General features: G+C 51.4%; 2 protein-coding genes across 4 annotated transcripts in view; one reads left to right on the top strand and one right to left on the bottom strand.

The window, feature by feature from the left end:
* The window catches only part of LOC144731196 (protein FAM3C-like), a 31,950-nt gene extending 23,394 nt beyond the window's left edge, over positions 1-8,556 (bottom strand). Inside the window, exons 1-2 of one of the 3 annotated variants that reach the window (XM_078612172.1) lie at positions 8,306-8,556; positions 749-809 (exon numbers count right to left, since the gene is read on the bottom strand). In XM_078612172.1, the coding sequence (XP_078468298.1) occupies positions 749-764 (16 nt within the window). In that variant the 5' untranslated portion in view covers positions 765-809; positions 8,306-8,556. The remainder of the gene's footprint in view (positions 1-748; positions 810-8,305) is intronic. The other 2 variants (XM_078612170.1, XM_078612171.1) reach the window with 2 other exon arrangements.
* Positions 8,557-9,681: 1,125 nt separating this feature from the next.
* LOC144731195 (glucoside xylosyltransferase 1-like) lies at positions 9,682-21,089 on the top strand. The gene is made up of 8 exons (XM_078612168.1): positions 9,682-9,998; positions 12,545-12,634; positions 14,644-14,815; positions 16,620-16,751; positions 18,323-18,574; positions 18,778-18,901; positions 19,987-20,159; positions 20,561-21,089. The coding sequence occupies exons 1-8, from the start codon at positions 9,796-9,798 to the stop codon at positions 20,714-20,716; spliced, it is 1,302 nt and encodes a 433-aa protein (XP_078468294.1). The 5' UTR covers positions 9,682-9,795; the 3' UTR covers positions 20,717-21,089.
* The last annotated feature ends 2,605 nt before the right edge of the window (positions 21,090-23,694 follow it).

Genomic DNA, 23,694 nt, shown 5'->3' with positions numbered 1-23,694 from the left:
GGAGGTGAGTGGATGATGCAGTTTCCTACCTCGGATCCCGGCACTGGCTCCCAATCCATTTCGAGTCAACTACAAGACCTTCGGCGCTTTCAATGGTCCCTTCTACCTTGCCCCTCCCTTGCATCTCATTCTACTCCCCTCCACGTGATCTGCGCTCCAGCAAAGCATGATACATGTCGTAGTAGTGAGTCAATCTTCATTCAGTGGGAGGTTGCTCATTTTCCTCCGCTACCCGTGTGTTCTGGACCTCCCCCAGCCATCCATGCTATCAACTCTTTAATGTATTTATAATATACACCTCCTTGATTAACTTTAATAGGTGGGAGACAGCAAGTGACAGGGAGGGGAAATGAAGGAGCAGCAGCAAAATGTCAATAGCACAGATCACAGAGCAGCAGCTGACAAGAGGGTTGGTTGATGATTCTGTCAATGTTTTGGTTGCTCCAGCAGGTGTAGGGTAGTAGAGTGAGATGAGAGGTAGGAGTGAGCATTTAGGGGAGAAGTGAGATGACATGGGAGACAATGGAGAATGTGTGGAAGGGAGTAGTGACAGGACATGGGAGAAATAGGAGTGTATGTGGAGGAGAATAAAGTGAGATGAGGAGAGAGGCAGATAGGGACAAGTCCGTATCTGAGAACGGTGAGGGACTCTTGTAATTGACAGTGGGCTGGGAGCCAGAGGAGGGATCCGCGGACTGTGGCGATGTGGTCTCACGGCCCCGGCGAATGTGTGTGCACCCCGTCGCACCTCGTAACCTCATCATTCCCGGTGCAGCAGCAGAAACCGTTCCCTTACGACGTCGCTCACTCTGCAATGGGACACAGAGACACGCACACCAAAGTGTGTGAGTGTGTGCGTAAATGCACACTTGGCAGGCTTTGATGAAGCACTAATCTGTACATGATGAGAAAATCTATCACAACGGAGCAATCAATGCAGGCTGGAAACGAACAGCGTCAACACACAAAGGAGTGCAGCATTGCACTTACAAAACCTTGCAGTGAGGGGTAGGTAATTATCCGCTCACAGGAAACGTTTCGTGTCGTCATAAGTGGCAATTCGTATTGTTGTGTATGGCAAAGTGAATATCAACTTAGAAATGTATAGACACGTTTGAGAACCACGCAACCGTTTCAGGTGAAGCTGAATGAACTGCTCCTGCTGCCGCTGCCATACTTCCATTGAATTTGCGAAGTTGGCAACTGGTTCATAACGCGCTGTATGTTTTGGTCAAGGTGTTCGCAGTCGCATTTCTGGCTTCCTCTGTTTTTCCACAAATGAAACTGGTGACCTGACCTAGCATTGTGGGACGTTGCTTTTAGTCAGTACCAGGTGGCTCAGTGATGGGAGGATCCTATATCAGATGTTTGTTTAGGTGGGGATAAAAATAACAGGAGTGCAAGAGCGGGTCACATGATGTCTTTAGTCTTGATGCGAATCAGTTTGGGAGATAGATGGTAGTGCTGCCAGGCAGAGGCCAGAGTTCCAGATGGCTACACAACGTGAACTTTACACCAATTCAATTTGGCACAAGTAGTGGATGAGACTTTATAATAAATCAGCAAATAACTTTCTGGAAATACTTTCCAAAATGTAAGTACGTTAATGTTTCCAACGTGTGTTGTTTTCTTCTTCTTGGCCGATTTATCCATTGCTGCCCAGACATTTCTGTGGTTTCCACCATAAATCGAACATTTAATTGCCAAAAAATAAAACACTAATACAGTAGCAACAAGCGCATGCTATTATGCAACCAGTATGTCTGTATTACGCATTTGAAAAGGAATGTTTTATTTCAAGTTATATAAATGTAATGATTTGAGACCCAGACAAAATCTTCCGGAATGTGCCCAATCTCGTCAGACCTTGGAAGCTAAGCAAATTGGAGCCTGGAACGCGCTTGGATGAGTGACTACCAGGCACACATACCCAAGAGCCTTCACTTCGCTGGATAGCAGTTGATGTCATCGGTGCGGTCTGAAGAGAGCATCTCATTCAAAAGTACAACAGCCGCGTGTTTTGCGTTTTGATCGCTGGCCTGCGGTGCGCTCGCTAATCATGAGAAACAGGTTCTGCGCATGCTGGACAGAAATGATCATTATGGAGGGGACAGGATCTGTACAGTATTATGAATCACAGCCCAATGTATATATGTAAAACCATAGTAGAGTATTCGTGCTCAACCGAGCATGGGGCAGTGCTACCTCTGTTTGCAGCCCCTGAATCAGCAGTGGAAATTCCACATTACTATGTCGAGTGCCATGAAAAATCTGAGTTATATTTCATGAACGAGATCTCCTGTGTTCTGAAGGGTTCGGTTGTGTTTGTATCGTCTGGTTTTGTTTTGACGAATTCGTTTTTTCTATAAAATTCCTTCCATTAGCCTAAATGTGCATTGGTATACAATTTGAATAATTTATTGACACACGCAATATTCAAAGCAGATGCAATGGCCAAAATAATTATGACATGACAAGCGACTAAGACCTAGGAACCACACTACCATTTAACGCCCCTCATTGAGGGGGTTACTCCTTCTGCTCTGCTGCAGTCTCCATAACAACAAATAATAATACAGCTCCGTAAGTCCACTGACAGATGACCATATTTCATTAAGCAGGTCCGTGGTAGATTGCCGAATTGGAGAGACCGAGAATGATGTATGAAATATATTTGCTATTCATTTACAATAATAATTGTACATAATTTTGAAACACAAGTGGATACAATTAAATCGCTATGACTTGCATACAGTTAATGTGCTTGAAATGCACGAGTCTGCTCTTACGCTGCTCATTTCCGTTTGCTCCAGCCATCAAACAGCCAAATGTCTGGTATGGCAACAGCCCAACACAATGAAAAAATATCAATAGGCAAGTTACCGTGTCCCAGTGCTCAAACAGCTCATTGCTTGTGGTAGCGCAGAGCCAGTGGTAGAAATCACACAACCAATGGAGGGGCCAGATGTGCTGACAAAGGAACAACGAATAGAGTTGTCTCCATATTAACCTGTGGGGCTATGCCGTGGGCAGCAGGAGGCAAATCCAGTACAATCTATGTGCTGACAAAGGAACAACGAATAGAGTTGTCTCCATATTAACCTGTGGGGCTATGCCGTGGGCAGCAGGAGGCAAATCCAGTACAATCTATTGTTGTAGTGTACTTCTGTGCCCTTGCACCTATGCTCCCCACCTTATCGTCAAACAACCCTCACGGCATGGGGAGGGTCCTCGCCAAGCGTGCGTGTTTGTTGAATTGCTTCTGCAGCGTACGGAGCCAACCACGCTAATTAGCAGCGGTGGACAATGGTTATAAATTAACCGCACTTACGTAAGCGTATTTACAGTGAAACACACAAGAATGAACATGCCTTGCTCTTTGCAATGCATCCTGTAGGGACAATACATCTACAAACAATACACTAGTGGCTTACAACATTACTGGGGGGGGGGGGGGGTCGCTAAAGGCTAACGGATTGACTCAGCCCAAGAGGTGAGGTTTCAGCGGTCTACAAATGCTGGCCTGCCTCTTATATATGGGCCCTCAGTACCCACCCGATATGCATACGAGGGCCCACGGTATCTGCATCTTGCCACTCAGGGGGCGCTGGGGTGGGTCCTGCACCACCAACACACGTCCCTCTGGCCCTCCACCCAAGTTCACTCTCCTTGGTGGAACGTCACAGTTATGGTTGCACACAAAGCCACTCTACTGCCCCCCCCATCCAACAGGTGCTGGAGCAGGTCATGTTGCTAGACAATGTTCTAAAAGTGACATTAACGTTTAAATACGTAACACAGCGTGATCCGTTTCAAAAGGACGGGCAATTTTTTATGATTGCGGGAAATGGGAGAGAATTCCCAAGTGCAGCAGTTCAAGGAAAGAATCAGAAAGGGAAGTGCTGTGACCCACAGTGTGGTGGTTAAACGCAGTAGATATGAGTCAACAAAAGGTGTATGGTGGACCGACTGCGTCCTCAACATGGGTACGGCAACCACGGAAGTGGTGATAGAAGAGAGATAAGAACAAGACGACTGACCGCTCGTGAATCGGTGTGCGCCGGATCAAGCCACCGGTTCCCATAAACGTCACTCGTCGATTTTTTTCTATGCATGCCAAGGATTCGGTCTATCATCCATACTGTGTTCAACTACCAGTACACTGCTGGTCACAACAACAAACTCACTCACCCACTCGCACACACACACTGCCACAGTTCCTATGATCATTGTTACATTGCTTTTATGGCTTTAAATTTACATTTAAAGCTTTCTTGACTGCAGGGATTCATCTTCTTGGTTCTTTCGGTAAAGCCATGTTTAATTTTTATTATTTTATTATTTTACGGCTTTATTTTGGTGGTTTCGAAAAGTTTTTTTGGTTTGGCCATGTTTGTTTGTTGTAGTACGGAGTTAGAATGATGGCTTTAATCTAAGTTGTCTTGTGGTTGTTATTGTTGTTGTTTGACTTGCATCCCACTGGGATTTTTTGCACAGCGTTGGTGTACGGTGCTTGTTTTTTCTGGAAGACTTTGCAGTTTTTTCCTGGATTTTTCTGTTTGCGCATAGTCACATAGTCACTTTAAAATGTTTTCTTGTTCATGTTTTTTGTTTGTTGCGATTGCACCCAATTCAAGAGCCGAATGGCTCACAGGGCTATACCTAATAAATTAAACTAAAAACTGAAATGTGACGACAATTGGGAATTCCCTACCCTCGTCTAGTTTCCCAAGTTCTGATAATAACCTTGTTCAATTCAAGAAACGTATTAACTCTCATCGATTACGTTACACGGTAACATCACACGACGTTACCGATATAAACATCTATAGCGCTGTTCTGTGAACAAAATGAGAAGCGAATAAAAAGAACCGGGGCCATGGTAAACCACTATAGTGGAAATGAGGTACAAAGCATGCTGGAATTTATGTTAATGCAGTTTTTTTTCTTTGTATGAATGTCTCGTGTTGGTTAATGTTTGCAGTGATGCTAACTCCTTAAAGCAGATCACCAAACCTAAAATATCACTGCTATGTCACTATATGTGTCACAAGTCGGAGAAAATCCGACAAGTGAATAATTGTATCCACACTGATGACACTATGTAACACAATTTTTGTCCCTGGGTAGTAAGTGTTATTTCGTAATTGCTTATGCCTAAAAAGTATAGAAGATGGCCATTTTCAATGAGAAAACGGGCGAATTTGTATCTTTCGTTCACATAAAGTCATACAAAAACAACATATGAATAAAAATTAACATGTATTTATACCAAAGTAATACAAAAATGACTATAAAAGATTTAGGAGTAGTTTTTCGAGATTTACGATTAAACTGTAAATCCCTTTCACGAATCAGCCCCCAAATGTAGCCTCCCATCATGTTCTCGTTATACTGTCCTTGGTAGCGGCGTTCAAAGTCCAGTATATCCTGGTGGAAGCGCTCGCCTTGCTCCTCCGAGTACGCTCCCATGTTCTCCTTGAATTTATCAAGATGATCTTCAAGGATATGGACTTTGAGGGACATCCTACAGCCCACTGTGCCGTAGTTCTGCACCAGTCTCAACCAGCTCCACATAGTTGGCGACCTTATGATTGCCCAGGAAGCCACGAACCACTGCGACAAAGCTGTTCAAAGCCGCTTTCTCCTTACTAGTGAGCTTCTTGGGCAATTCATTGCACTCCAGGATTTTTTTTATCTGTGGTCCGACAAAGACACTGGCTTTGACCTTTGTCTCAGACAGCTTAGGGAAGAAGTCTTGAAGGTTCTTGAAGGCTGCCGACAGCTTTGACAAATTGTTTCATAAGGCCCAATTTGATGTGCAGTGGTGGCATCAGCACCTTCCGGGGGTCCACCAGTGGTGGACCCCCGGACGTTGTTCCTCCCCACAGAGAACTCAGTCCGCTGTGGCCAGTCCTGCCTGTGGTAGTACGCCTTGGTGTCTAAATATTTTTTAGTAATTTTTGTATTACTTTAGTATAAATACATGTTAATTTTGATTAATATGTTGTTTTTTTCTGACTTTATGTAAACGAAGACATAAATTCGCCCGTTTTCTCATTGAAACTAGGTACATTTCTAAAATATCACTGTCCTGGTCACAAAAGCAAAGTTTGTGGGGACTAATAGCCATTTTCTGTACTTTTCAGGCATTAGCCATTAGGAAATAACACATAGTACCCAGGAACAAAAACAATTGTTACAGTGTGACCATTGAAAGGCTTTGTGCAGTGGTGGCTGGTACAGGCTCGTGGGTCTGTCTACAGCAGGGCTGGGGAACGTCCGGCCCGCGAAATCATTTGGTGTAGCCCTGCCAAGGCAACCGCAGGCGGGCCTCGAAATTCAATAAATCTAGGAGCAAACCTGGAAAAGCAGTTGCGAGTAGCAGCAACATCATCAACACCAGCAGCTAACATCACACGCCTCGCCAAAGAGAAGCAGTTCCAGCCATCACATTAGGGGTGAGTTAATTAAATGTTTGACCGCATATAACAGGCTAATTTTTAAGTTGATAATTTTGTATGGCCCGCGAATGATGTTACAAATATCCAAATGGCCCTTGGCAGAATAAAGGTTCCATACCCCTGGACTCGACAGCGATGTCGTCTCGTGGGGTTGGCCACTGATTCCCGTGGCTTGGCAAATACCGCCACCTTCTCACACTACACACTGCACGATGTTGTTGTATGTTATAATACAGAGCACCGCATTGTATATTATAGTACAAATACGACATTTATATTGCACTACACCTAAAGTAGCAGTCATTGTACATCAAACACTCATAGTATCAAAACGTATGGTATATGACAGAGTACTTTAAGCTGGGCTGAGCCTGGATAGTGATTGGAACTTCTTCTTCGTATATTCGATGTTGACGACGTCAAGCAACAGCTACGTTGAGGTGAAGCGGAGTGGCCTCGCCGTGGTGATGCCTCCTCCTCCTGTGTTTGCGAATCGGGAACAGAGTCGTGAGATGTGCCATGGTCTGATCTGACCGAATGAACGACCACCCCATAAACAAATAGGATCTCACGGTCCTGACCGAATGAACGACCACCCCATAAACAAAAAGGTTCTCACGGTTCGACCACCCCATACACAAATAGGTTCTCACGGTCCTGACCGAATGAACGACCACCCCATAAACAAATAGGTTCTCACGGTCCTGACCGAATGAACGACCACCCCATAAACAAATAGGTTCTCACGGTCCTGACCGAATGAACGACCACCCCATAAACAAATAGGTTCTCACGGTTCTGACCGAATGAACGACCGCCCCATAAACAAATAGGTTCTCACGGTTCTGACCGAATGAACGACCACCCCATACACAAATAGGTTCTCACGGTCCTGACCGAATGAACGACCACCCCATAAACAAATAGGTTCTCACGGTCCTGACCGAATGAACGACCACCCCATAAACAAATAGGTTCTCACGGTCCTGACCGAATGAACGACCACCCCATAAACAAATAGGTTCTCACGGTTCTGACCGAATGAACGACCGCCCCATAAACAAATAGGTTCTCACGGTTCTGACCGAATGAACGACCACCCCATACACAAATAGGTTCTCACGGTCCTGACCGAATGAACGACCACCCCATAAACAAATAGGTTCTCACGGTCCTGACCGAATGAACGACCACCCCATACACAAATAGGTTCTCACGGTCCTGACCGAATGAACGACCACCCCATAAACAAATAGGTTCTCACGGTCCTGACCGAATGAACGACCACCCCATAAACAAATCGGTTCTCACGGTCCTGACCGAATGAACGACCACCCCATAAACAAATAGGTTCTCACGGTCCTGACCGAATGAACGACCACCCCATAAACAAATAGGTTCTCACGGTCCTGACCGAATGAACGACCACCCCATAAACAAATAGGTTCTCACGGTCCTGACCGAATGAACGACCACCCCATAAACAAATAGGTTCTCACGGTCCTGACCGAATGAACGACCACCCCATAAACAAATAGGTTCTCACGGTCCTGACCGAATGAACGACCACCCCATAAACAAATAGGTGCTCACGGGGATTTGTAGAGCCTTGGCGAAGCAGCTGCTGCACTGGTTGTACTGTACACGTCTATGCCCCCGCCTTCACAAACCCGAATTGGCTGAGTGTGAAGTTTGGCCACAACAACCTCCACGTCCCACACGGAGCGAGGCTCACTAAAGGGCTGCACTGTACTGCTGCAGCACTTAAGACAGTAACGTACTGTACAGTACAAGATTGACACTGTACAGTGCTGTACTGCAGTACACGTGACAGGTCGTACCTTGCCAGCCGCGCTGTGAAGCGTGGACGCTCCACCTTGTGCGGCTTCTGCTTCTCCCGCTGCCGCCGCTGTTGTTGTTGCCGCTGTTGTTGTTGCTGTTGTTGCCGCTGCTGTTGTTGTTGTTGCTGCTGTTGTTGTTGTTGCTGCACGGGGCCCCACGCTGCTCTTCGCTACAAACCCCGCCGCTCCATCTCCTCCACCTCCTCACGTGGCCATGGCGACGCCCTGCGCGCGACGTCACTTCCGGAAGCCCCCCCCCCGCTCCTTTTCACCGCCCCCCTCCACAACTAGCGGCCTGCTGAGGGGGTCGCGGGGAGGAGCCCAGACAAGGGGCGGGGCTAATGAAAGGGAGGGAGGGGTCACGGTAGGGGGAGGGACTAAGTCGAGCTGTCAATCACCGGCCTCGTGTGGTTATTGTCATCACACGCACGCCAACACAGATCTTAGGGGCCGTCCATAAATGACGTCACGCGATTTTGGACGATTTTTGACCCCCCCCTCTCGTCACACGGCATCACAAAAGTCAAACCCCCCCTAAAATATGACGTCACAAAGCTCTGCCCCCCCCCAAATAAAACATGCTTCAAATCGCGTTAAACTATTGTTATTGAAGTGCGTATTTAATGTGGCGCTGCACTCTGATGTTGTAGGAGAAAACATTTATTAAAACGTCTATTTAATTAAGTAGAACGTGTTGTCTATATTTATTTAAAGTTGCGCGTTTTGATGTGACGTCACATTTCTCAAACCGTCACACATCGTCACAAATGTCTGACCCCCCCCCCCAGGTGCGTGACGTCATTTATGGACGGCCCCTTAATTCCCGGCCAGATGCGACACGCAATCTCAACGAGATCTCTTCACCTGTGAACCTACTACTAGTAGTACTACTACTACTATTATTATCCGAGTATCCGCGAGTGGCCCACCTCTTGTTCCCCCACCACTCCCCCCCACCACCACCCCCACCCCCCACCACTCCCCCCCACCACTCCCCCTCACCACTCACCCCCACTCCTTCCCCCCAACACTCCCCCCACCCCTCCCACCACCAATCCCCCTCCCCCCCACCACTCACCCCTCCCCCCCCACCACTCACCCCTCCCCCCCACCCCTCCCCCCCACCACTCACCCCTCCCCCCCGCCACTCACCCCTCCCCCCCACCACTCCCCCCCCACCACTCCCCCCCCACCACTCCCCCTCACCACTCACCCCCACTCCTTCCCCCCAACACTCCCCCCACCCCTTACACCACCAATCCCCCTTCCCCCCACCATCACCCCCACCCCTCCCCCCACCCCTCCCCCCCACCCCTCCCCCCACCAATCCCCCCTCCCCCCCACCACTCACCCCCCCCACCCCTCCCCCCCACTCCCCCCATGCGCGTCTTGTGTAGAGGCCACGGCACTGATTGCGCCCAGCCGTGCCGAGCGTGGCCCCTGCGCCCCCCCCCCACCCCCTGCACCACCATGAGGCCGGTGTAGCAAACATGCGGCGCGGCGTGCGCGCGGCGACACCCGCCTTGCTCTCTCCACTGCTGCAGCTGTCGCTCGCGGCGGCGGTGGTGGTGGTCGCGGTGTCCGCGGTTGGGGCCTCGGAGCGATGTCCTCGCGCTGCCGCGGAGGGTGGCTCCTCGCCGGCGGCGAATCTATCCGAGCGGCGGGCAGCGCGCGGGACGCCGCGGAGACGACGGTAACGGTGGTTACTCTGTGTGATGGTGGTGGTCACTCTGTGTGATGGTGGTGGTCACTCTGTGTGATGGTGGTGGTTACTCTGTGTAGTGGTGGTGGTCACTCTGTGTGGTGGTCACTCTGTGTAGTGGTGGTGGTGGTCACTCTGTGTGGTGGTGGTCACTCTGTGTGGTGGTGGTGGTCACTCTGTGTAGTGGTGGTGGTGGTCACTCTGCGTGGTGGTGGTGGTCACTCTGTGTGGTGGTGGTGGTGGTCACTCTGTGTGGTGGTGGTGGTCACTCTGTGTAGTGGTGGTGGTGGTCACTCTGCGTGGTGGTGGTGGTGGTCACTCTGCGTGGTGGTGGTGGTGGTCACTCTGTGTGATGGTGGTGGTGGTCACTCTGTGTAGTGGTGGTGGTGGTCACCACTGTGTAGTGGTGGTGGTGGTCACTCTGTGTAGTGGTGGTGGTCACTGTGTAGTGGTGGTGGTGGTGGTCACTCTGTGTAGTGGTGGTGGTCACTGTGTAGTGGTGGTGGTGGTCACTGTGTAGTGGTGGTGGTGGTCACTCTGTGTAGTGGTGGTGGTGGTCACTCTGTGTAGTGGTGGTCACTCTGTGTGATGGTGGTGGTGGTCACTCTGTGTAGTGGTGGTCACTCTGTGTGGTGGTGGTGGTCACTCTGTAGTGGTGGTGGTCACTGTGTAGTGGTGGTGGTGGTCACTCTGTGTAGTGGTGGTGGTGGTCACTGTGTAGTGGTGGTGGTGGTCACTCTGTGTAGTGGTGGTCACTGTGTGATGGTGGTGGTGGTCACTCTGTGTAGTGGTGGTCACTCTGTGTGGTGGTGGTGGTCACTCTGTGTGGTGGTGGTGGTCACTCTGTGTAGTGGTGGTGGTGGTCACTCTGTGTGGTGGTGGTGGTCACTCTGTGTAGTGGTGGTGGTCACTCTGTGTGATGGTGGTGGTGGTCACTCTGTGTGGTGGTGGTCACTCTGTGTAGTGGTGGTGGTCACTCTGTGTGGTGGTGGTGGTCACTCTGTGTAGTGGTGGTGGTCACTCTGTGTAGTGGTGGTGGTGGTCACTCTGTGTGGTGGTGGTGGTGGTCACTCTGTGTAGTGGTGGTGGTGGTCACTCTGTGTGATGGTGGTGGTGGTGGTCACTCTGTGTGGTGGTGGTCACTCTGTGTAGTGGTGGTGGTCACTCTGTGTGGTGGTGGTCACTCTGTGTAGTGGTGGTGGTCACTCTGTGTGGTGGTGGTGGTCACTCTGTGTAGTGGTGGTGGTCACTGTGTAGTGGTGGTGGTCACTCTGTGTAGTGGTGGTGGTCACTCTGTGTAGTGGTGGTGGTCACTCTGTGTGGTGGTGGTGGTCACTCTGTGTAGTGGTGGTGGTGGTCACTCTGTGTGGTGGTGGTCACTCTGTATAGTGGTGGTCACTCTGTGTGGTGGTGGTGGTGGTCACTCTGTGTAGTGGTGGTGGTGGTGGTCACTCTGTGTAGTGGTGGTCACTCTGTGTGGTGGTGGTGGTCACTCTGTGTAGTGGTGGTGGTGGTCACTCTGCGTGGTGGTGGTCACTCTGTGTGGTGGTGGTGGTCACTGTGTAGTGGTGGTGGTCACTCTGTGTACTGGTGGTGGTGGTCACTGTGTAGTGGTGGTGGTCACTCTGTGTAGTGGTGGTCACTCTGTAGTGGTGGTGGTGGTCACTCTGTGTGGTGGTCACTCTGTGTGGAGTCATCGCAGTGCTGGCGTAGTGTTCAGGTGTGGTTGTGTTTAATCGGGTTAGGTGAGAACTCTAACAGAGACTCATTTGCAAGAGCGACCTGGGGACATGAATGTGCCGCTAGCGGGCGACGATTGCTGCAGTGGGTGTAGAATCCCAATTGAGAAGCTTGCGGTGAAATTTAGCAATTTGGCAAACGCGTACCCCGGCACACAGTGGCCAACTCTTGCGAATTCCGTCACGGGGTCGGTCTTTTAACGTCAGCTGTGGAGCAGACGGCGCGAGGTACGATCGAGGAATGAATGACCAGGGCGGCTGTTGGAGTTGAACCGTAAACAAGGCGCGGATGCTCAACAAACTACGTTGCCACCCCGGGTTTTAACGGCACATTGATATATTTACGCGATCTAACCCAGAAAACCTCGTTTATGGATGATGTTGGTCGCGAAAGCCTACGTGTTGTTAAACTGACTTTACTAAGCACCTTTGGTGTGCAGTGGTTATTGATAATTACCACGAACCTGTGTCATTCGCTTATTACTACACATGGAGTTAATATTCTGACAAAAAGCCAGGAATAACGTCAATATCGTCAGAAATCTAAGCAGGCTCTGTGCCTGCATAGTGCTTAGATGGGTGACCACCAGTCACAAACGGGATGATATTGGCTTGCAGGGGGGTCCCGTGGTGTGTGATGTCGATGTCTGGAGCGGATTTAGTCCTGTATAGATAGTGGCTGTGTGTGTCCACGCAGCATTCTTGCCAATGTGCTCACGGATACCTTTATGGTTGTCTTAATGGTTCAGTCTAAATTCACTCATTGCTGCAATTAACACTGCCTCTTTGTCCGTCTAGGTGTGACAGCCAGCAGAGCTGGTGGAACCCCTACTGGATGCTTCCTGAAGACATGAGTGGGGCTGATTGCTTCTGGGAATCGGCAAAAAGGTGGCCCAACTGATTGACAACAGAGGCACTCGCAACTGCAAACCACACAACTGCATTTTTATTTACATGCTTTTATTTAACTCACTCCGTCTGTTGTCGTATCCTTAAAAACACTTGTAACTCAATTTTTACCCACTTCCCAATTTGCTATCGACTGCAAACTTGGTATATGTATGTCATACTGATAACAATACTATATTCTATCATTAAACGTAAAAAATATATATTTTTGAACATTTTACACGCTTTTATTTAACTCACTCTGTCTTGTTGTCGTATCCTCAAATCTTGTAACTCAATTTCAACCGTCTTCCCAATGCCGTATCGACTGCAAACTTGGTATACTTATGTCATACTGATGACAATACTATGATCTATCATTAAAAATAAAAAATAAAATTTTTTAAACTGTATTTTTTACGGGTCTAATTGTCCACGCTCAACTCACGTTGCCTGTAAATCACCACGGTCCCTTACGTTATGGCAAGCTGCGGGGCCACTTCCAGGAGTCGTGGAGTTCTGCCATTACGAGTACGGTACATTTCATTAAAGCGTGTTTTTTTTTTAAATTCATTTTTAAAATTTTATTTTGGAATGCTGTGAACTCGAGTCAGGGTCAAACCCTCAAGAGGCGTAGGCCGTGCAAGCACCTCACCATCGCTGGATCCCATCCTTGCAGAGCTCCAAAGACAAACTGCAATATCCCACAATCTGTTGCCTTCAGATCTTTCCCATGGTCGCCGACCTTTGAATGCCACTACGATCCGTCTAACCTGCCCTCTTCCCTCCTTCACATGTACCCAACCCACGGCAACCTATGGCTGATGGCATATACAGTGCTTTCTTGGCATGTGCTATCTGAACTTGCACATTTATTACCTAATCCTGCCATGGAATGCCAGATAATGTCCACCGATATTACAAAGCCTAGAGTTGTTTGTGTACGCCATCCTCAAATGCCAATCATCTCCAATGTTGCACCATTGACCTGAAAACAATAAACACGCAATGCATCAGTGATTCAATTAAAATCTATTTTGATGCTCAATATATGCATCGAACCCTGCACATAATTATTTATCAATATTGAAATTTGAATTCAAATCGCATTGCAGTAATATGCACCCTTAGAAAAACTAGCGAGATTGACAATATAAACGCTACGGGATATTATAATCATCGTCAGTCCGCAACGGCCGTCAGCGCTCTCCACGCTTGCCCGTCCCTCGCACGGTCCCGTCAGCATCGGCTGCACCGGTTTATCTGTCGGTGTCATCACATTTGTCATCCAATTGATCTTGCGTCGTCCTCTCCTCCTCTCCTCCTACATGGCCTCTAAGATAAGGCGATAGAACGGGACAAAATAAATGAGCCTGAAATCTCGTGACGACCTGGAATCGTGTCAGTAGATTGGGCGATGCAGCGGTGACACTTGTGCCTCACAGCAACAAGTGCCTGGGTTTGATTCCCAACATCGATCACCTTTCTGTGTGGAGTTTGTGTGTTCTTCCCCTGTCCTGCACTGGTTTCCTCTGGCTTCTCCAATTCCCCCCCATAACTAAACACTAGAATGTAAGTGGTGTTGGCCAATGCGCCTTAATATTGAAAAGACATATTACTCGGTTGGGATGACACACAGCAGCAACATCGCCCCCCATTCTGCGAAAACTTGGCAGGACCCTCCCCAAAAAGCGTTGAGACTCGGCGAGGCTTCCCTGGGTAAACAAGGGTAGCGACGATCGGCCCGCTTGGGGGGTGGCGTGGGTGGATGGTTGCTTGGCGAGCGTTAGGACGGTATGCGGCCACGCTTGTCATCGCGTGGGTGTGCGACCGCACTTGTGTGGGTGTGCGACCGTGCTTTTCGTCGCGTGGGTGTGCGGCTGCACTTGTTGTGTGGGTGTGCGACTGTGCTTTTCGTCGCATGGGTGTGCGACGGCGCTCGTCGTTGTGTGGGTGTGTGACCGTGCTTTTCGTCGCGTGGGTGTGCGACCGCGCTCGTCGTTGTGTAGGTGTACGCGCGGAGGGAGCGTGGCCGAGGCGCTGCAGCTGGCGGTGGTGGCGTGCGGCGCTCGCCTCGAGGAGACCATGGTCATGCTCAAGTCCGCAGCGCTCTTCAGCCGTGCATGCCTGCACGCGCACATCTTCGCAGAGGACGAACTGCACGCCGGCTTTCGGGAGCAGGTGAACGCACAGCAGGGCCGGAATGCGTGGTGCCGGCTACACCACCACCTTGTCATGTATGTGGTTCTATCCGCACCACCACCTTGTTGTGTCTGTGGTTCTAGCCGCACCACCACCTTGTGCGCGGTGCTGGTCACAATACACCCGTCGTGTGCCGTGTTGTCTCTCAATGACGCTCAGAGCACTCGCCTGAGCAGTGCGCGAAGTTAAACGGGGAATCATCTCTTCCAGCGTGGTGGCGTAGCCCAGTGGTAGCGCCTCTGCCGCTTGTTAGACTTTTGCGAATTGAATCCGACAGGTCACCCTGGTTACTACTGTGGGTATATTAACCGCTGTCTGATTCACGGTGGATGTTAGACATCCTCCAATGTCATCCAAAATGAGGAAGGCATTGTGTGCCGGCGTCCTTATCCAAATTACCGGCAGAAACTACCGGCAAAACACTAAATTGGAATTACACAGCAACGTCGCCTCCTGCTGTAAAACTATTGGAGGCTATAACTGTGAAACAGCAGCGTCTACGTGCTAGCCCTGCACTATAAGAATGGCGTAATTAGCAAATGTACTAAATTATTATTAAGATAGATAGATCGTTTATTGTCATTGTCACCAGTACAACGAAATTTAAAATGCTCACCAGTCAGGGCATCATTCATAAATTTAAATTAAATAAAACAAGAAAATAAAAATAAAATTAAATGAAAGATAATCAATTTATACTATATATAAAAACAGCCCAAGTATACCCACATACCCACATAAGGTTACATTTTGTCATTGCACATCTCTATTTCACATTAAATTGTAAACACTATTACTTAATAATTAATTAGCATTATTGAGTGTGGTGATCACTGTAGGATAAAAGCTCTGTTTGAATCTGTTTGTCCTTGTTTTGACTGATCTGAATCGTCTGCCTGATGGCAACAGCTCAAACAGTGAGTGTCCAGGGTGTGAAGAGTCCTTTAGAATGATCTGTGCTTTTTTGATGCAACGTGAACTGTGTAGTTCTTCCAGTGTGGGGAGATGGCAGCCGGCGATCTTTTGGGCTGTGTTGATGACCCTCTGGAGCGCTTTCCTCTGAGCCACTGTGCAGCTGGTGTACCATACACAGATGCAGTATGTGAGAATGCTCTCGATGGAGGCTCGGTAGAAGGACACCAGCAGTTTCTGTGTGATGTTATTATTCCTGAGGATTCTCAGGAAGTAAAGTCTCTGCTGGGCCTTTTTCAGAAGCTCAGTGCTGTTGGCGCTCCAGGTCAGGCCCTCCCCAATGTGGACTCCCAGGAAGCAGAAGTCTGCCACCCTCTCCACACAGTCCCCGCTGATGATTAGTGGCGGAGTGTCCGTTTTCTTTCTCCTGTAGTCTATTATGAGCTCCTTGGTCTTTGCGGTGTTAAGGAGCAGGTTGTTGCCCCTGCAGTATGCTGTCAGCCGCTCCACCTCGTCCCTGTAGGCAGACTCATCCCCCCCAGAGATGAGCCCCACCACTGTGGTGTCATCAGCAAACTTCACAATGGTGTTGCTATGGTGGACGGCGGCACAGTCATGTGTGTAGAGGGAGTAGAGCAGGGGGCTTCCTGGTTTGTCCGCGTGTGGAACATCTCGTCTGCCAAGCTTTTGCTGCGCACTGCTGCGGGGATTTTCACCTCAACTCCCGAAGGCGCCCACAGCAGTCCGCGGCGAAAGCTTGAGAGAAGACAGCCTCAACACGCGGCCTAGCCGGGAAGAGCTTGCTCGGACTCCGAGTGGCTGTGAAAACCCCCGTTTTGTGAATGTGCGTGTCCGTTCCCCACCCATTCAGCTGCTGGCGTGGCCGTTGCGGTATCGGAGGAAGCTGTCATTCTCGCTGTACCCAATCACCTTCCCCGCCGACAACGCGGACGCCTGGAGGAAACTCTTTAAGCCCTGCGCCTCTCAACGCCTCTTCCTGCCTGTGAGGACCTGAAGACACGGACGCTTCGCTGCTGCGAAACCTGAAGGCGCAAGCAGCGTTGCCACGATATCACGTCTCACGATACGATATTTATTTTCATAATAATTGGGTTTCTATATAAATAGCCAGTGCTTTTAAAGCGGTTCTTCGCCAGAGGGCGTTTCCCAGTTTTCGAATGCTAATAAAATGTATATGGATGGGCGGCTTGATGGCAACACTTACGACTAACGTCTGGTGCTTCACAGCAGGATACGCCGCTCTTGTGCCTCTCGTGAGAGCACTTAGAATTCCTGACGCCAGGCCGCTCGCGCCATGGCACGTTTACCCAGGAGTGGAGGGCGGCACTCATCTTCGTTGCCGGCCCAGTGGGGGGACGGTCGGGGTTACATCTGTAGGGGGATGACTCGTATCTGGCCACGTCGCTCAGCGGTGGAGCGAGCGCCTCGCGATTGGAAGCTTGCGAGTTCAAATTCTGGTCGGAGGTCGGTTCGATGGTTCACGGGAAGAGACGATGTTTTTTGGGCTTCACTGCAGAGCGTCGGACCTGGCAGTAGGTGGCAATGTTCACCACCACACCCGGTCACAGTACAAATTATGACCCTGTTTACAACAGAATGTAAATTGGATTTGCTCAACGATTTTGGCCAAAACGTAAATATCCCACCTCATCGAGTTGGATTATAATTTGCAACATTGAGAAATATTTGTACCCGTCATGCCGTACATCGTACGACCCGGCCAGGTGGCTTGGCGGTTGAGCGAGCGGCTCGCAATCGGAAGGTTGGGTGGTTGACTTGGCCAATCATCTCCACGGACGATAAAATAACTTCCACTTACTTTGTTTGGAAGTCATCAGTGGTTGTCCTGTAGGTGGACTCACTACCTTGATGCTTATGTGAACCGGACATCACTGCGATTTTATTTGGAATTGCACGAAATAAGTAGATACCCACTCGTACAGAGATAGTTGCTGCCGCTGGCACTTTGGTATCGTCTCAAGAATTGTTAAACACCGTTCTTCGTGCCCCTCACAAAATTAGTTTCACACCGACCAATCATTACCGTTAAATAGTTTGCAGCTACTGCTCAAAGCTTTGCACGATTGGTCGGCTCTCACAGCGTCAAGTGGTCCGGCTTCAGGGCTTGTCTTTAGTGTACCATGACCTAGAAATGAAAGTTCTCATTTGGGATCAATAACAACCACATTGTGTATAGCAGCACAGCACGGCACTGCAGTTGTAATGTCCTCAGGCCTGTCCCCATTGATCACATTTAAAACACGTACAACTGAACAAGTGTTAGAATGCGTTACGAAACGTAACTCATTCTTACTGTAAAACAAGTACTGCTGCTGGAAATAATTTAAAATCGATTTAACGTCTAAATGCCCAAGCGCCACCGTATGGGAAAGACAACCAACAGCGGTTGTCATTGGCCATACTTGCCCCCTGCCATAGGCATGAGGAATGTCCACCACTGGCTCAGGGCTGTAACAGGGGACAAGCGCCGCCTCGTTGCTCAAAAGGCCCCCCCCCCGTCCCGCGCGCGTGGTGGTGGTGGTGTTGCCGCAGCTGCTGCTGCCCCACGTGGGCTGGCTGCTCTACGTGGACACGGACGTGCTCTTCCTGGCGCCTGTCGACGAGCTGTGGGCGCTGCGTCGCCGCTTCGGGACCTGGCGCCTCGCGGGCCTCGCGCCCGAGCACGAGCTGCTGCAGATCGGCTGGTACAACCGCTTCGGCCGCCACCCCTACCTGGGCCGCACGGGGGTCAACTCCGGGGTTATGCTCATGGATCTGGCAGGCCTGCGCACCGCGCAGTTTAAGGTGGGAGCCGGGATCGCTCGGTCCGGCGCCGGCCTTTCTGAATCCTTTCCAAGTAAGGTCGAGTGGGTTAATGCGTTAACTCTGTCCGTCGGTCTCCAATAGGTTCGGGGGAGGCATAGTAACTCTCGTTACCATGGCGATTAAAGTTTGGGAACAACATTGCGTCGCTGCGAGGGACCGAACCGTCTTTTGCGATCCCTCAGAACGACATGAGCGCCGTGCCGCTGGCCTGGGGCGAGATGCTGCTGCCACTCTACAACAAGTACCGGCTGAACATCACGTGGGGCGACCAGGACCTGCTCAACATCATCTTCCACTACAACCCCGGTGAGGCCCCCGCCGATTTAGTAACGGGGTGGGAGCGTGTCGCCAGACAGAGCCGCTGCGCATCGAGGGTTTCTGTGGCCTCCACCCACGCGCGACCACCGTCGGACCTGCGCTTTGGCGAGTACAGCGGCGCTGCCCTCGCTTTGGCATTGAAAAGAAAACCGCACAGCGTTTGCTGAAGAGCCGCCGACAGAAGGTCGGCATACGAGGCAGCGGGCGGTGTGGTCGTTTGTAGCGTTGGCGCTCGCGGTTGCTGGGCGTGCGCCAACAGGCTCGGATGGCACTACCGCGGGTGGTGAGCGACTGCGTCGTGTTTGTAAACACCGGAAAATCAGGTCGGTGGTGCATTTGCTCAATCCTGGCTGCTTAATCGGCAAGTTTATTTATTGATGCAGCTGTAGTTTATTTTTGGCCTCTCGTTTACGTTTAATTTGACCGTGTGGCGCTGTTGGAGTCGTCAACTCACAGCTGCGATGTCACCGCTGTTTGGATGATGGACCGCCAGGCGAAACGCCGGGGCCGTGTTGTCAGCAGAGGGCAGCGCAGCACGGTGAAGTATGGTCAATTAACTTCCATGACCCACGTGGTAGAGGGAAGGCTTCACCCAGCAGTCGGTTGACAAAAGGATATTCATTATTAAGGGTATTATTGTTCTTATTATGCTGGTTTATCAGGAAAGCCTCTCCGAGTCACAGGACCTTTTTTCAGGAGGGTCCTGCCATGTTTTCGCAGTAGGGGGCGATGTTGCTGTTGTGTGTGTGATCACAACTGAGTAATTCTCAGGCACATTTTTCAGCACTGGGATGTTTTGCCCAATACCAGGGAGCCCAGAGGAAACCCATGCAGACAGGGAGAGAGCTTACAAACGCCACGTAGAAAGGCGGCTCAGTCAGGAACACAGCCTAGGCCCTTCTACCCTAACCATAACTGTATAATTGTGTCACTAAAGACCTTCGCACTGCTGCGGTTTCCTCTTTAACGACGAGGCGGGCATCACGACGGGCCCCCGCCTGGTTAAATAGTGGCCCGGCACAAGGGCCGCACGGGTTGATGCGCGTCTCCCCGCGCCGCGCGCGGCCCCACAGAGATGGTGCACGTCTTCGATTGCCGCTGGAACTTCCGTCCCGACCACTGCATGTACGGCAGCAACTGCGGCGGCGCCGAGCGCGACGGCGTGGCCGTGCTGCACGGCAACCGCGGCGTGTACCACGACGGCAAGCAGCCGGCCTTCCGCGCCATCTACCAGGCGCTGCTGCACGTGCGTACCTTCTTGGCCACCACACCAGTACGCCCGCGCCACGTGCACGCTGGCAACAGGGCACAGGGGTACATTCTTTGAGGGGCAGCCTCAAGCTGGGGTCCACATCGGAGCGAGCAGTTGCAAAACTCTGTTGCATGCAACCAAGTGGGTTGGCGCAGGCTCTTTAAAGGGGCCTCACCTCCCCCATTAAATGTTTCCTCCTCTTAGCCGGGTGCCAGCGCTCCACCGGCCAGTGGCTGATGGTGCGCCTCCTGCACACTCGATAGCCTCTCTGCTGGCCTGCCCGCCTGAATGCAGATGCTCTGCGCGTGCAGCGGCCCGTCTGGCACGGACGCTGTGAAGACCCCGCCACTCCTCAACCTCACACCGTCACGGTGCGTACGTGCGTGCGTGCGCAGTACCGACTTGGCAGCGGCGACCTCGAGTCCGGGCTGCTGGCGCCGGCGCGTGCCGCCATGGGGGAGGCGGCGCACACGTACTGCGGCCGCGTGGCCCACGTGCTGCTGGGGCAGCTCGAGCGCAGCGCGGCAGCGGCGTCTGCGGAGCCGCAGTAGAGGACGGCGCGCGGACGTCGGTCACTACTCTCGCTCTCGCTCGCGTTCCGGGCTGTGCCTCGCATTGTCCGATGTTTCGCTCCACGAACTGGGAGCTTCTCTTCTGGATGCTGGCTGCGATTGATGTGGGCCGGCCGACGTTACGAATCACGAGCTTCGTCAGCCGGGGCACACGGGCTCACCACTTGCGCGCGAAGTGGTGAGCCCGTAGCACACCTGGGCGAGACTACTCTGTAACAGTCCGCTGAACAGACAGGCTTACGTGCCCACTTACTGTGCTGCTGTATGTTAGTCTGCGTGTCTGTGCGTGTGTGCGAGTGTGGGTGTCAACAACATGCAGCACAACCCAAAAATCACAATCGGGACCTATAAAGCACAACCGCGAAAACCGACGTAGTGGTACTCGATCACTACACGGACGTCTCACGGGAACGCGCGTCCCCTTGGGCTGAATGCGCCACCTCCACAGAGAGGACCGCTGCTGTTTCCTAGATACATACCTCAGCTGTGCATCACGTGCTGCCCGATACACGTGGGAGGCTTGGTTCGAGTCACAGCCACGAGACTTGAGGGGCACCGCTGTAGCGCCCCCTAGTGGCGATAGAGCCACACGGGGCCCCTCGTCCCGCCCACGCGGTGCATGCTGGGAGCCGCTCTGTGTCAGTCTGCAACCCAGCGCATGGAGGCGGGTGGGGGGGGTGAAACCCAGAGCTTGGAGTTCAGCAGCCACATTGCTGTATCTTCCAACTCAGTTTATTTTCACGTGAAAAAATGAGTGCGTCCCTCAACTGAAGCATATGGGTTGTGCCTGTTAGTGGCCCCAAGCCAATGGTAGAAGTTCTACATTCCCACTGTAGAGGCTGGTATCCAGAGGGGAAACGACTTGGCGTCCCCAACCTCAGGAGGGGTGGATTGCTTAAATCACTCCCCATCCCTTCTGCAGGAATTGAATGTGTAAATCCTGGAAGGGTGTGGGCGACTCAGGGTGTTAATGTCTACATTGTGAGAGGCGCGTTCTGACCACGGTGCCACTGGGTCAGATCGTCGCATCTTGACCAGCAACACTAACCTCTCGTGTATCAAGACGGAAGTATTTGAGCAATAAAGCTTTCAATTACTGTACAAGCGCTTGCCACAAATGAATCGCAACACCTTGCCGATTTCGTCAAGGAATAAACCATCATGCAAACTCCGGTCATCCTTGCAGTGGGCTTTTGGCGAGGTCACTGTGCAATGACTCTCAGACACTTTTCGTCTTCTTTATTTATTAAGGGCGCAGATAATGTACTCACATCCTACAGTACTTAGCTATGACTAGCATACGGTACTGGGCTAGAATAACAACAGATACTTGGGCTAGGACAGCACCCAAACAACGACGGCACGGAGGCAGAGACGGCACGGAGATACCGGCGGCGTCGAGACAGTCCACCACGATCCCACGGCAGCCCCGAGCTCTCTCAGGCTCCTCCTGATATTCCCCCCGGCGTGGCCTCGCCCCGTCAAAGGCAGCCGCCACCTTCTGTCTGCGCGCTCAGCTGCACCGGCCGCCGGGTTGTTTAGTCGGCTGCCAACACCTTCCCAGGTCGTCCTGCCGAGGTCCGTTTGTGGCGTGCACTCTCCTCGTCTCACCCCGCCAGTAGAGGCTGCCTCTACTCATTTACGAGACTCGGCTCGAGTTGCTGCTGTACCGAGTTGCGGCTCCCATTAGGACGAAAAGCTCCACCAGCGCCCTGCCGCACCTGTGCCCCACCGCATATACCGCCCCCATTCCCCCTCCAGGGCGATCACTTCCGTGGGAGTCTCTGCCTTAGGGTGCCACGGTGACGAGATATTAACTACCTGGCCTGCTGCATATTTGGTAGTCGCGTGGATTTTTCCCCGGTTCCTCCGGGTTTTCCTCCCCATTTAGAATCAGGACCACGCGTTTAGAGTATTTGGCTACTATAAATTTCCATGGCGATAAGCCACTTCGTTGAGCTGTCATTTGTGGCCGGGTCGCTTCTGAAAAAGAGCTACACAGCTCCGTGGGCCTTACCTGGTAAAATAAAAAAGTTTCGTTTTTAGTTTGATCACCCCCCCCTCCGCTCGTTACCTTCACAACCGGTTTCAAGGGCCGTGTTCGCTGCACCTCAGCAGAGGAAGCACGACCCAAGCCACCCTTGAACAACTACTTCCCGTCCACACGTTCCCACCTTCACCCATGTTGCCCAGAACCATATTGGGTCACCCGTTCAACCAATAAATAATTATACCTCTCCCAAGAAATCATCGCCATTTAGTGTGGGATACAGCAGCAGTGGTAGGTGAGGCTATCGTTTGAATCCCCCACCCCAGTCCTATTCTCCTGTTCCACTCTCAACCTACAAGAACGACTCTTGGCTTCACCTCGTCACCGACGAGTCCGTGTGGCCGTCCATCCTCCCACCGCTGATGGATGGGCAGCACGTGACGGTGGAGCACGTGAAGGCGACGCGTCCAGGTGGAGCCACGCTCAGGACGACGCCTGTTCGTGTAGTTAATACTGGTAGGAACCTACTGGTTACACCAGCCCACAGGGGATTATTGTGTCCGTCGTGCAGGGAGGGGCTGGGTGGGGAGGGTGGGGAGGTGCTGGGTGGGGAGGGTGGGGCTGGGAGGGGTGGGGATGGGTGTTGAGGGGCTGGTCACCCCGTGGTGCCCTTATAAAACTCAACGTTTAACCTACTCACGCCGGCTTGTGCCCGCCCTCACAGTTGGGCATATTTGCGGAATACACCACGCCGCCGTTGACCCTGGCCATTGACCGAGCAACCCAACGTTCCTACCAGCTCCCTCCGCAGGAATGTGTAACATTCGCTGCATTTCTTTTGTTGAACACAGTTCGGGAGCACGGGCCCAAAAAGGTGACGCGGGCAGCAGCAACCAGCAGCGCCGTCAAAATTGTAATAGATAACAGTGCAACACGCTTCGTGAGATGAGTACAATTGTTAGAAGTG

The sequence above is a fragment of the Lampetra planeri genome, chromosome 38, assembly GCF_965212315.1.
Source record: "Lampetra planeri chromosome 38, kcLamPlan1.2.h2, whole genome shotgun sequence".
Lineage (NCBI taxonomy): Eukaryota > Metazoa > Chordata > Hyperoartia > Petromyzontiformes > Petromyzontidae > Lampetra > Lampetra planeri.
This window is presented reverse-complemented; position numbering and strand designations above follow the sequence as displayed.